We start from the raw sequence: 13,893 nt of genomic DNA, 5'->3' as shown, positions 1-13,893 counted from the left end.
TATTTGGACAGAATAATGATAGGCTTAGAAACTATATCCTATTTGGAAAATGTTAAAAAATATAACAGAGCCTCTTCAGCAAGCAATTTAACATTACTATTATCTCAGCAAGCTAGCACTATGGAAAATGGGTGTCATTTTAAAGGGAAAGAAAATGACTTAGTGCAGCTCATTAGGGCAGGTTAAGGTGTTAAAAGCTAGAGGTGAAATGGCTCCAACTTGTAATGCTAGCTACCTGGGAGGCAGAGGTCAGGATATCAAGTTCAAGACCAGCCCAGGCATAAAAGATTGATTTTCCATCTCAATGGCTAGACACAGTGGGTAGAATGATGACAGGTAGTGTAGTATGTGCTTGCCATCTTCAGCAATATGTGGAAGCACAATTGGAGGGTCTTAGCCCAGGCCAGCACCAGGATCAAATGAGGCCAGACCTCATGAATAACCAATGCAAGAAGGGGCTCGAGGCATGGCTCAAGTGGTAAAGTCCCTGCCGAGTAAGTGGGAGTCCCTGAGTTCAGAATCCAGTATCAGTATCACCAAAAAAGAGTAAAAGCCTAGGAATATTGAGGAGATTGAGAGGCAGGAAGATTTGGACTTGGATATTGTATATCATAGATTAGAAAAATGATAGTCCTTAAATTTATCAAACATGTTTGCTGCCTTTGCCATGATTACTAGCTTGGACTACAAATAGCTGGGGAATTCCCTGGCATTCAGCTCATGTACAAATGGAGCGCTGAGTCTAGGGGTCATGTCTGAACTAGATACCATACATAATACTATTGGCATTTTGTAAGTTCATTTCAATACCCTAGATTGCTTAACAGAATGTCTTCTAGAGAAAGACACTAGTGAAGACAAGGAAGGCCTAAGTCAGAGGAGGAACACTGCTTAGGTTGGTTGTTCCTAAGACCCCTATTAAGGTGGCCTGTTAAGAGGTACTGTGTTGCTATGTTGATATCATCCCTTTTAGAATATTGCTGTTTACAATTTTTCCAAACAGTGAAAGTTTTATTCAAGTGGTCTTTTCATAGTACATCAAGTGGTGGCTGAATTGTCATTATTGAGAAGAGCTGCAAGCTAGTGAAGCAGCAGTTCTCTTGTGATCTTGCACTATTTCCCCCATAAATCTTGTCTTTATTCATGTGTACTAATTGTAATGAAACCAAGGGGTTTCATTAGGTCATTTCTATACATGCATACAACACACAATATTGACTCCACCATTGATGTTTCAACAGGTGGTTCCATCAAGGTCCCAATCCCTACAATGGAGCCCAAGACTGGATTTACTCTGGAAGCTACTGGGACAGAAACTACTTCAATTTGCCTGACATTTATTAAAATGCAGACACGTCAGGTTGTTTGGCTAATCCACAAATAAGTCTTAAATTTATGTTTAAAAATTTTTCTCCCTTAGTTTCTCATCTTAAAAAAAATTGTTCACAAGCTAACTTGCGTTCTCATAAGATAGGACATACGGTGATCATGAAAGCCTCAGGAAAAATGTCTAATTTTGCTGTCCATATACATTTGGAATACTGTTTTACAGAGAGGTAAGAGAAAAGGTCCCTTTTCTGGTTGCAGTTGCCATATTTACTGGAGGTTTATATATAAATTTAACTTTAGCCTTATAGAATTACATACAACTCCCAAACCCAAAATATTTTCAAATATTTTATGCTGTTATGCTTATATGTTTTAGAAGTAACTTTGAAATGTTTCTAGTTCTCCTATGTTTATATGCTCAAATGTAAAGGTTGTCATTTGTAAAGACTAAATTATTGATAAGATGGCTTTATTCATATTAATCTTAATTTTACCCCTTCAAAAGGAAACTACTTGAATATTCAAGTTTTCCCAATACCGGAAAAGGTATTTTGTTTTCATGCTCTGAAGAATTTGTTATAACAATTTTCTGCAGTTGTCACTAGGATTAAAACATTTATTTTTAAGTGAAAATATGTATAAAATCTAGCATTTCACAAACATGTCCTAGAAATATTTTAGTCACTATCATTATTACATAATGACAAACCTTTTAAAATGTGTGACCTTACAGTGGCAAATGCCAGAGAAATTAAGCTAACTCATGTATTATATCAAAAGGAGGTCTTGTGCATTTCAAGGTACTTGGGTACTTAAAAATATATATGGAGACCTACTGTATAGTAGTTTTTGCCCCTATAATTGGGGTTCATTAATCATAGTATTTATCTACCCAGACTGAGATAGTGCTCCAGGAGCCTTACTTAGGTAGCTGCCAGTAAATTGCTATCTTGAAGTTAACACGTGTTATAATGAAATAATCTACCTGATGCTAAATAAAGGCTTTAGAATGTTCCCCAAAAGTGTGATTTCTTTTCAAATATACTAATGCCATTTAGTCAGTATTCTTTCAAGTCCTGATGAAAGAGGTAAGCTGCTGCCTAGAACATACAGTGTTAAGCAGGTAGTTTAGTGCTCAATCTGGCTAATAATGGGTTGTGAAGAGATGTTACTGCTTTTGCCAATACAGAATCAAGTGGAATGGGAAGGCGCCTTTAACAAGTCTGTGAACATATTTAAAATAAGAATACAAAGCTCTATGCTTGCAGGAAGTTTATTGATATAATATTACGCTTGGTGGTAAACTCCACCTTGAATGTTGACTCAAACAGCTTGAATGTTGACTCAGTCATTTTCATCATCTGTTAGAAATAACCAATATTCAATTATGAAACATCTGAAATGATTTGGAGATCAGAAACTCAACATTTAAACCTCCTGCCCTATTAACTATCTGTGCTTTTCAAAAATACTCTAGCATTTCTTGTACTCTAATCTGTGTTCTTTCAAGCCTGAGCATGCATCCTACTTAACAGCACAGATCAGTTTTCTTGACTGCTGAGGCTTAAACAGCTAGGGCCTTATGCACGCCAGGCACTGGATGTACTGCTCTGAGCTCAGTTCTAGCACCTCGTCTTAGTACTTAGTACTTTGTCTCCCCACTAGGCCCATATTTTTACTCACCTTGCTGTCCACGACATTAAGGGGCAAGTGCTAAACTGTTGTTAATTTAGTTAGCATTTTAGCTTGAGTGCGCCATATACAGTACATTTCTCATTGTTCTCCAGTAGTTTACAGCTCTTCTCCTCCCCATTTCTTAAACTGGATTTTCCACTCCTTGAAACAGTCTAATAATCCCCCCCTTCTAGACTGTACCATGTGTTCAAAGATGACTTGGGTTGACTGGTTCACGTATATTGGGCATTTATTAGTATACTTCAACTCATATCAGTTTTTAAAAATATCCCAATCTCTAGGTCAAATCAAAATGCTAAAACCCAAGCATATTAAAGTCCGTATATGGCGGGCAAGGTTTACCTACCATTTTAAGTTTCTGCTCTGTGAACATGGGCAGTAGTCACGGTAATCTCTCCAGCAATACCATAGCTTCCAAAGGGAGTACGTTTGTCACCAGATCCTGAACCTTTTTTAGCTACATCTTCTACTGGGAAAGCAACAGAAAGAAAAACTGGACTTTGTGGTCTGGGGCCATCTTGTCCGCTTGTAGGAGGACTAACATTCTGGGGATTTAAGGTGTGTTTCTGGAACTTTTGGTCTGCTGGGACAGCAATGGGTACTTGTACTGCAGCGTATCTCTTCAAGGCATCTGACTGTGAGACAACAGCATGTCCAGGAGTAGGTTTCCAATCCTGGGTCTCCTGAACGCTTGATCCTACTAAAATGAAAGGTGGGGCACTGGCCTTCTTGCTTTCATCCATCATCACATAAGTTGGAGAAGTAACTTTCGGTGGACTCTGCAGAAACTGTGGATCCTTAGGATTAGATAGATAGAGGGTTGCTTGGGGAAAAGGCCCAGATGCAGGTGGCGGTGATGGGCGACTTTGTTGATTCATATCAGTTAGACAGTAAAGGGTCCACATGTTAGAATAGGGTGGTGGTTGTCCTGCTTCACTTGTTGCTAGTGCTATAAAAAAATAATTGCAAGCATTAAAGGTTTGGTCTCTGGTACAGGTGCTATGCATAGTAATGTTTTAAAATCTTTTAAACAAACAGCTCTGTAAATGTGCCATAAAGCATGTGATAGCCAAGGCTAGATAATTGTGCCTGGTAATGTGAAAGAGGAGAGTTGAAAAAAACTGTGAATGATACCAAGTGGAGGGACACTGGAGTTGTGGCTGACAAAAGCAATCATTTTAAAGTGGCTGTTTCCAGATTCTTAAACTTTAGATATGGCTTCTATAGGATGCCCAGAAAGGAGGAGTCAATAAAGCTTTTGGCTTTATAGAAACCAGCTTCATTGAAAAAGTAGAGAAAGCAAGTCAGGCATTAGCTGTCATCTTGACCACAGTCAAATGTCCTGGCCCTTAATAGATCTCAGGCTTAAAATCATATGCTCTAAATAGCAGTGAAGAGATAAGCCAGCTATCAACATACACTAAGAAATCTACAATGCCTGTATGACTTGCCACATGGATCTGGCACTTGCCTTGGAGAGGCAGAGGATGAGGACCTAGGAGCACAAGTGTGCCAATTTATCTTCTGCCCTTAGCACATCCTCTAGGGAAGAACACTGTGCAGTATGCTGATTTGTTCGCAATAGCTTCACAAAGTTTTAAAAAACACACACAAGCCAAAACCTTTGAGTCCTTTCAAATAGGAGAGGTTTGGGAACTCAATCTTGTTTCCTTAGTTATCTGTTCTAGTGATTAGGATAGTTAAGCACCTGAAAACAGTAACTTGGTCTGAAGTGCTGCTTTAGCCACAAGGATGATGCCAGCTCCACAGGCTGCCCTCTGCCTGTTCAGCTGTGCCAAATCTCTGTCACACTACCAAACAAAATTTGATCTTTGCTCAACACCTTCTTTGGTAACAATTCTGTATTATTCTAGTTTGAGTCAGAATTGAGAGTTTCTGCAAAAGAATGAGAAGGTGTGGTTCAAGCATAACCCTTTTCCTCTTAAGATGGGGCAAGGAGGATTGGCAGACCAAATGCCAAATTAGATTGAGATGGAGGTCAAGTCTGTGTCACAGGAAAACATGAGTGGCAGAAACAGCTTCAAGTGGGTACTTGTCTAGTATAGCATGGAAACTACAGCCACCAGCTATCCCCCTCACTGCTGCCACCTCCCTGTCCCCGTGTGACAGTTCAGCCGTGGCCTTTCCTCTCCCCCAGGCAGGAATCAGTGCTTGAGCCAGCACCCCACACCTACTGCAGAGCTCTCCTGACTCGGTGAGAGAGCAGTCAAACACACCACCATTTCCTTCATATTTTAAATGCCATGACCCATGCAAATACAATGCTGTAGTTCAATTTTACGTTTAGGAAGTTTCAAAGCAGCATCCCCCAATTGTTATGCAATGGGACTATTCAGATTACACAAATGTGACAGGCTGTTAATACTGTTTGTGCTATTATGACCAAAGATTGGGCATATGTTTAAAAAAGTATTCCTAAAAGTGAAGTTTCATACAACAAAGCCTTTAAATAGGTTTGGCATTTAAAAAGACTACTGAATACCAAGATCAACCAATCTACACTGATACTACCTACATTGTTTACCTGCCACACAGTGTATAAATGTGTAGTTATCTGAGTTCATCAAACCTGCTCAGGTGCTGCTTCCCCTTCTGGTCCAATTTCCAGTTTAGGAAGGGATCACCAGATGACTGTAGATTCCCTTGGTACTCTGCTGCGTGTATGCCCTCTGTTTCCTGGAGCAGAGACGACTCCTGCCCAGTATTGCCAGGGTCTCTATAGTAAGGACCACCTCTTCAATATGCAGAGATTGTTCAGAGGCTACTTCTATAAAGTCCTCTGCATCCAGGGGTTCTGCAGTACCTCAGACTGACCATCTATCTAAAGCAGTATTGGAGAGCAGAACTTTAGCTTCTGCTTCCATGTGTACTGAGGCTATAGATTCTGCATTTTCCTCCTGTACAAGAGTCACAGACTCTGCAGATTTTCTATACATGCCTGAAGCTGTCCGGTGTACTACAGGTTTGGGACTAACTGGTGGTGACTGCTCATTTTCTTTAAGGCAAGCAACTTCATCAGTAAAAGGGATAACTGTGTATTCTGGTACCTGCTCAACATAGACAACTCCTTCAATGACAGGCGCATCATTATATATAGATGATACATGGACAGCCTGCAAAGGGGCATCATGAGCTTGATCATAAAGAGGAGGTTCTTGTTCAACCTGCAAGGGAGCTGAGGAAGCCGTTGTTGGTTCAGCCATTTGGTCTTTAGGGCACACATCTACCTGCACAGATGTTTGGCTCAAAAACTGCACTTCTACCACCTCTCCAGCGCACACATAATGAGTGGGCACCTCAACTTCTTCAGCCATCTCTGAGCTCAGCACCTCCTTGATAACAGTAGGCATACTTGTTGCCACGTCCACCATTAAAACTTCAGATGAATCAGAATGAGGAGATGGATTATTACCTAACATCTGAGCAGCAAATTGAGCTGGGTCAGCTGGGACATAGGCAAACTCTGCTGAGACAGGTGCTGGCGGTGGTGATGTGGATGGGGTGGTAGTCTTAGGTGTGGATGGTTTGGAAGGAGGACACCAAACTCCTTCAGTTGTCTCCTCAGGCTGTGGGATCTCAGCATGAACTGCTGGAAATTGAGTGGTCTTGTTGCTAAATTGTTGTCCAGTTATATTGTCCTCCTCTGTGTCCGTAGATTTTTCCATCCGTGTAGGTTCTTGGAAAATAGATGTTACTTCTGGTTGTTTTCCACATTCTGGTTTCTCATCCAATGCCATTCCTTCTGACCATTTCTCTACTAAAAACAGCCAGATGGAACAATCAGCTATAGTCAGTCCTTGAGTATTTTAAAGAAAGCATTCAAGCCTCAATATACAAAGACATTTATTTCCCAATATCTGATTTAGTGTGGGTAGCTAACCTATTCTTTTCGACGTAAGCCTTAGGAAAATGTGACATGAAAGATGAGAAGAGGCGCGGGGAAGTTGCAGACTAGGGTAGGAGCCTTTTGGTTATGAATGGATAGTCGCCAGTGTATACAGTTAACTCTGCAATTTAATTGGTTATATATTGAATTCAGTATTTACTATTAACATTCAATGTGAATACATAGTTTACGATACATGTTGTGATGCTACAGAGAAATAGAAATTGAGCCTCGTGATCAGCAGCAGTTCACAACTGTAATTATTATTTTATGTCTAAGTCATTCATCCAAGAATATCCAGGGTTGGTTAGAAAAGTTAACAGTAACTCAGTTGAGCATCTAGATGAGCTTGTCTTTCTGTTTTTAATTTTATTATTTATTTCTGATGGCAGAACATAGGGCCTCATATAGGTTGAGCAGGTGCCCCACCATTGAACGATATACAGGACTTGATTAAGTTCTCTGTTGAAGGCTGACACTGGAAACTGGGTGCAATTAAGCTTTTGGGGGGTGGGCGAGGGGGAAGGATGATAACTGGTTGTAAGGTATCAGCTGCCACCTTAAAGGAGACAGCTCTTCACCAAGGGGTGAGAAGTCAGCATTAGTAACATCGGGGCTAAAGCTTCCACTGTAGATAAGGGAGAAAGTGAAGTGATAGTGTCAAATTCACAAGGGAAAGGGAGCTAGAGTTCATGACTAAGTTCAAGAACCACAGAATGTTATCTTATAATGTAAGAAAACAGGAACTGTGATATCAGGGAGATCTAAATGCAGATTCTAATTTTATCACCTTAATATTTAGAAACTTAGAAGTGAGTCATTCCCAACCTCAGGTTTAAGTTGCAATGATGTTGCCTACCTCAAAGTCTGAATTGACAAAATATTTAAAGTATCTAGAACAAAATGGTTGATAAAATATTCATTCTATCCCATCTCCCTTTTCCTAGCACATATCAAGTAGTAGAACTGAAGAGCATGACTCTTGATTTAAACTGTTAGAATTGAAGCTGTGGCTCAGGTGCTAATTGGAGCAAAAAGCTAAGGGACAGCTCCTAAGTTTAAGCTCCAGTACTGGTGAGCAAGCACATGCGCACATGCACACATGCGCACCTATTATACTCTCCTATTAACAAAATTCTCCCGAGATGATTTTAAGAAAGCAAGGATCTGTTTAATCAAAACTGAAGAGTTGTTTTGGAAATGAGCATCTGTGGGTGAAATGGTACAATGATGGTCCCAGAGAGACCAAGCGCCATCTTAAAGACAGTAGGCTCTGAGCAAAAGAAGAGATGACACAGTTCATTCTCCATCACCTGACCGTCCCTGAAGTTTAAAGCTACTGAGGAGATGAATAAGTATTTGTTTCTGTGTAGAGAACTAGCAAAAGTGGTATTTTTTTTATTGTGAAAATACTGTGCAGAGGGGTTACAATTACATGGACAAGGTAATGAGCACATTTCTTATCAAGCATTGTTGCCTCCTCCCTTGTTTCCCCTTCCCATCCCTTCCCATCTCTCCCCCCCCCCTCACCCTCCAGCCAAAGTTGTAAAGTTCGCAAAGATGGTATTTCTAGGGGGGAAATTTTCCAGAAAGTATACAACTAAAACAAAATGATGTGTTCAGGCATGTTCTTATATCTAGATTTTTTTATGCTCATGGGCAGTAAACTAAGCAATGGCAAAAACTTTGGAGAGCCCAACTTAGCATTCTTATGGATACAGGTTTATATCTGATTCAGGCTTATATCTGGAGTGAGTACTGTGCACTAGAGGACGTCCGTTAGCTTGAGCACCTCACCAGCTTCTACTATGTAGTCCTGTCTTTAGACTGATTAGTTTCAGTGGATCTGAGGACAAAACACAGGGCCTCATATATGTTAAGCAGGTGCTCTAGGTCCTACCTGTTCCTCCTGAACCAGGCATGCAACACCGTGCCCTACTTGTTCTTTGAGGTAGTCTTCCTAAGGTTTGACAGAGCTGTCCTTGAACCATGAATGATCCTCCTTCCAAGTAAGCATCATTTGAAAGTGTGAATGTAAGTTAGCAATTATGCAATAACTTAGAACCAATATTAACAAAACTATAACCACTTGTGGCACTTACCTTTAATCTGATGAAATTGCTTAACCAGATCTCTTATATCCAGAGAAGTATTCCCTGAAGGAAAACAGAAGATGATATAGATACATAAAATTCCCAACTTAAAATGCTGTTTCAAATATATACATACATGTATATGTATGTATATATGCGTGTGTGTGCATATCTGTGCATATGCACATAATATGTATGCATGTACATATGTGTCTATGTACATAATGTAAAACTGTAACAAACCTTCTCTAAACACAATAAGTTCTTTAAAGTAAATTGCTGCAAACTGGGTGATGTTTGGTGGGTTGGTTTTGAGAATGGCTCTGCTAACTCCTTCAAGCAGAGTCTTGAGGCCATAGGGTACGACAAGTCTGGGCTTTGAAGAAATCATTTTGGCAGGATGTCTGTAATTTCAACTATAATGAAGAAAAACAAAGTTATCCATAGTGTATTTTCTATTGAAATGCTTATGATTTACGTTTTCCCAGGAGAAATCTATATTATATTAAAATTACTAATGGTAAGTTCTAATCTCTAGATATTTTAGTAAAACTGGGTACCTACTGATAACAATCCCAAAAACCGACTACCAGTTTTGTGTGGATGAGCAATCTAGTATTTTTAAAAAGAATACACAGGGGATGACATCATCCATAAAGAAATGTACTCTTTACTTGACATGTAACTGTAACCTTTATATTACCTTTATAATAACAAAAAATAAAAGTAAAAAAAACTTAGGAAAAATCCTGCCAGGACTCTCAGGGGATTAAAAATAAAGAACCACTGTAAAATCCAGTGATTGTAAAATTTCATGAAATACAAATTATGTTTCTGATGTTTCCACAAAGAACATCCACACAGGCATTGGCTTTTCAGAACTTTCTGAGTGGTTCAGCCAGAAAATGGCATTTTTCCCTAAATATATCCCCTGACACATTGCTCATCCTTAAGTTTGAATGTTTTGCCTATTTTGTTCATATTAATCCTAAGTATAATTTACTTGTATTATGACACATGCCATCATACACACTTTTTTTCTCATAGCTTTCCTTTCTCTCTGCCCTAATTTCCACCTATCTTTCCCCTCCTCCTGAATGACTTTGAAGTGGTACCAAAGGTATTATACTGTCTAGCTCATAATTCAGAGGCACAGAATTCTTCAACCCTGTATGGGGGTATATGTGTCTGATTCTTAAGTGTGTTAAAGTGCCTGGTGATGCACTGTCATCTGTTCATTAGTAAGGGAAACTTTATAGTAGGAAAAATAAGATGAAGTTATAGGTGAGGTTAGCACCTTAGCACAAACCATAGGTCCTTCTCTTGGATAGACACGGGTATTCAAATCCATTCCTGAGCTATCATACAACCTCCACAGAATAGGAAAGGTGTGGGTAAGTGGTTGAGGAAAAGAAATTTTCTCCCATAGGACCTCCTAAAGAGCAGAATATGATGACATAATGAACCTTAACGACATCCCTCCAGTACCTGGGGTAACACGTTTCATGGGGCTAAGTAGCACCGTTGGGTGACAGCAATTACACCAGTGACCAGCTTCTCATGAAAACTTAAGAGTGTCATAGCAAAAAGGGGTGACTGTCCCAAAGGCACATTTCACCTTACCCGAGGTCAGAACAAAGTAACAACTAGCTGAGGTGACTCCTTGGAGAAGTGGATGAATCCCGTCAGGAAAAGACTACAGTCGTGTTCTGAACACACACACACACACCAGTGCAGCTTTGGCAGGCCCGCGAGGAGGACGCTGAGAATGTCTGGGTAGGTAGAGGTGGTCTGTCCCTACAGATCACGGCTGACCAGGCCGTGCGGTCACCTGCCCCAGCACCACCCTCTCGCTGGGGCCACCGCGCTCCTCAGTGCGCCCCAGACAGTGCTCCCGCGACGGCACCACGCCCCCCCAGCGGGGCGCCCATGGCGAGGGCTGTTGGAGGTGACAGCGACTTCCTGGGTGCCCACCACGTCCCCGCGCGGAGCCCCGCCTCCTGCCCGTTGGCCCCGCCCCCAGCGCGGGTGCAACGCTCCAGCCCCGCCGCGAGCACGCCCCGCCCCGCCCCCCCCCCCAGCGTGGCTGTGGGCGCCTCGGGTCTCTGTTACATTTGCTAACACCACAGTGAAACCCGGGAGGACGCGCGTGCCCATCAGCTCTAACTCCAGGCGGCCAGGGGCGCCCGCGGCCCACACCAACCTCCGCCATCCAGTTGCTGTCCCAGCTTCCTACAAGCCGGCCCCTCCCCAGGGGACCCGCCGCCTCCCCACACTAAAGGCACCGCCGGGCCCAGCCCTAACGGCCCCAGGGCGCAGGCCAGGACGCCGGCCCCGCCCACTTCCGGCTCTCCAGCTACCTCTAATAGGGCTTCCTCGGTGCCCCCTCACCGGCGGCTCCTGTGAGACCTCAACACCCGCGGGGCTATTTATACCTTCGGATGTCGTCACTGTATACGTCACAAAGCTCCGCCCTCTTACGCTAGAGGAGGCGGAGCGATAGCGGCCCCAGCCAATCGGGAATCGAAAGGGACAAAGGCTCGCACTCCGAGGGAGGAGCGAGACGTGCTTGGCCCTTTCCACGAGCAGACCGACCACACGCGCTGGGAAACTGGCATTTCCAAACCGCCAGGGGTGGGTCTGGCGACTGTCCCACCACCTGAAACACAAACTGGTTTGGGAGAAAAAGAGCAGCATGTTTATGGAGGTCTTATTTTGACATCTCTGCCTCTCATTTTCACTTATGACCCCTTAGCCTTAAATCTTGGGTCACTTTTAGGAAGACTCCCTTCTACCACGTGTACACACAGTATGGAGGCGAACGCCTGTGAGCTACAGGACACCCTTCTGCTGGGCAAACACGCCTGTGGGATGACTAGCTTGGCACTCATCCTGAGACTCAGGCGTCTCCACAATTAGCCTGGGGAACAGCCTCCCTTCCCCCATCTTAACTGTCATCCACAGGTGGCAAGACCAAGACTATTCCGCTCACGTTACCAAATTAACGTTGCCCTTTTCAAAAACACCCACTCTGCTGCTCAAGTTCATTTGTGCCGAGCATTAAATCACATCTTAATCATGACTGTCTGATTACAAGCAGCCTTCAACCATTAAATAGCATCAAGATGTCCAAAAACACCTTCCAGAATTCAGGAACAACTAAGGCCTCCATTTACATCTGGGCTACAGATAGCATATTCTGATTTTTATGGGAGGGGGGGGAATTCACTCTGATTTAATTATCACTGAGTTACCCCTTCTTGTGAAGTTCCCTTTTCTTGTGAAGATGGTATACTTTTTCATCTTTCATCACCCACCACCGTCCAGCTGTCAAAATGTTAAATTCTGAGCTATTGTGACTGCTGATAGCTTTGACTTCTCTTTATCAAAGGTGGAGTTGCTGGAAACCGTAAGTCAAAGCACTAGAGATCCCATTTATGGCTGTGTAGCCTAAACACTGTTAATTTATCTGAACATGTTAGGTACCGAGTAGAAATACCTGTAAGTAGAAGGGTGGCCTTTACTTTTTCACTTCCTCAAGGACTGAGTCACTCTGAAATGCAAATTGTTACAGTGAAAATACATGACCAAGAACTTTCAAACCACTGCCAAATTTACTTAGTTTTCTTGGTCTTGTAATGATGTGATGTGGCTTCAGTCTTCCTGCCTTTGTGTTTCTCTTGGCCACCAGTGATCTACTAAAATGCAACTCTACCTTAACCACTTCCCCTGCACCAGGTCCCAAATTCTCATTCAGTGGAACCCAAAAGTTCCACTCACTGGCTTCCACATGACTCCCAAATGAGAACAACCGAGTCCCCTCCAGCCACCACATGACCGCAAGCTAGGCTCAGATGTCTTCCTTAGAAGCCAGTGGTTTAGAAGCACTTCCTTAGTGTTCTTATTACACTGTTTATCCTTGCTATGTCATTCCCTAGGTTTTGATTCTTCTCCCCAATGTACTAAGAATATAACAAAAGACAACAGCATAGGGATTATTTCTCTTATGCAGACTACCTACATTGGAATCATCTAGAAGCTTGTTCAAAATACTTCCCTAAGTTTTACTTAGAGCTTGCCGCTTCTGGTTCTCACAAGAGGACTAATCTGCAAAGTGTAAAAACTCAGAACCACTGGCCTGTGGAAGTGTGACCCGAAGGTCTACCTCATTCCCAAGTCAACTGGGAAATAGAGCTCAGCTCCTTCCCATGGGTCACAAGAGGGAACACTGTGCCACATATCTGGCCAGAGGGTCCACATCTATCCGAGCTCATTTCCATTCTCTTGCTTCTTTTTTCTTTCTGCATTTCCTCTTCCTAGCTTTTCTCTTTACTGCCTACTTTATTTATTTATCAGTTGTGGGGCTTGAACTCTGGGCCTGGGTGCTGTCCTTCAGCTCTTCAGCTCAAGGCGAGTGCTCTACCACTTGAGCCACAGTGCCACTTTCAGTTTTCTGGTGGTTTATTGGAGATAAGAGTCTCACAGACTTTCCTGCCCAGGTTGGCTTTGAACCGCCATCCTCAGATTTCAGTCTCCTCAGTAGCTAGGATTACAGGTGTGAGCCACTGGCACCCGGCTACAGCCTAGTTTCTTATAATGATTGGTGTTGGAAGATTTTTCCTTCTACAAAATATACTGCCCAAAGAAACCCAAACAGGACATTATGACCACACAAATGCTGAATCTTCTACATACCAAGCCGTATTTGAATATATGCTATCACAATTCCAGAAATCAACTAGAAGAGTTCACACAGCAAAGAAAATATGTGCATTTTAAAATATCTGATGTGCACTGTCCTTTAATCTTAGTTGGCAGGAATATGAAAGTTCGGTAAATAATTAACTTATATAATCCACAATATATTCT

At 42.2% G+C, this 13,893-nt stretch overlaps 2 protein-coding genes across 11 annotated transcripts in view; one reads left to right on the top strand and one right to left on the bottom strand.

Moving 5' to 3' along the window:
• Window positions 1–2,343, top strand: part of Osbpl1a (oxysterol binding protein like 1A) — a 244,204-nt gene extending 241,861 nt beyond the window's left edge. For all 5 annotated transcript variants that reach the window (XM_042675295.1, XM_042675297.1, XM_042675296.1 and 2 more), the window contains one exon: window positions 1,242–2,343. In XM_042675295.1, coding sequence (XP_042531229.1) covers window positions 1,242–1,344 — 103 coding nt within the window. In that variant the 3' untranslated portion in view covers window positions 1,345–2,343. The remainder of the gene's footprint in view (window positions 1–1,241) is intronic.
• Window positions 2,344–2,586: 243 nt separating this feature from the next.
• Window positions 2,587–11,489, bottom strand: Cabyr (calcium binding tyrosine phosphorylation regulated). Of its 6 annotated transcripts, none has more exons than XM_042675301.1 (6): window positions 11,385–11,489; window positions 9,268–9,440; window positions 9,034–9,087; window positions 6,458–6,802; window positions 3,371–3,973; window positions 2,587–2,690 (listed from the first exon to the last, which is right to left on the bottom strand). In XM_042675301.1, exons 2-5 carry the CDS (start codon window positions 9,413–9,415, stop codon window positions 3,375–3,377), a joined length of 1,146 nt encoding a protein of 381 aa, XP_042531235.1. In that variant the 5' UTR covers window positions 9,416–9,440; window positions 11,385–11,489; the 3' UTR covers window positions 2,587–2,690; window positions 3,371–3,374. The 6 variants fall into 6 exon arrangements, with proteins under 6 accessions (XP_042531235.1, XP_042531239.1, XP_042531237.1 ...); XM_042675305.1 differs by having other exon boundaries at window positions 2,587–2,687; XM_042675303.1 differs by lacking the exon at window positions 11,385–11,489 and adding an exon at window positions 11,228–11,357.
• Between the last annotated feature and the right edge of the window lie 2,404 nt (window positions 11,490–13,893).

Source organism: Dipodomys spectabilis, unplaced genomic scaffold, assembly GCF_019054845.1.
Source record: "Dipodomys spectabilis isolate Male_0828 unplaced genomic scaffold, ASM1905484v1 ptg000024l, whole genome shotgun sequence".
In the NCBI taxonomy this organism is placed as follows: Eukaryota; Metazoa; Chordata; class Mammalia; order Rodentia; family Heteromyidae; genus Dipodomys; species Dipodomys spectabilis.
The sequence above is the reverse complement of the archived record's forward strand: the minus strand, read 5'-3'. Positions and strand labels throughout refer to the sequence as shown.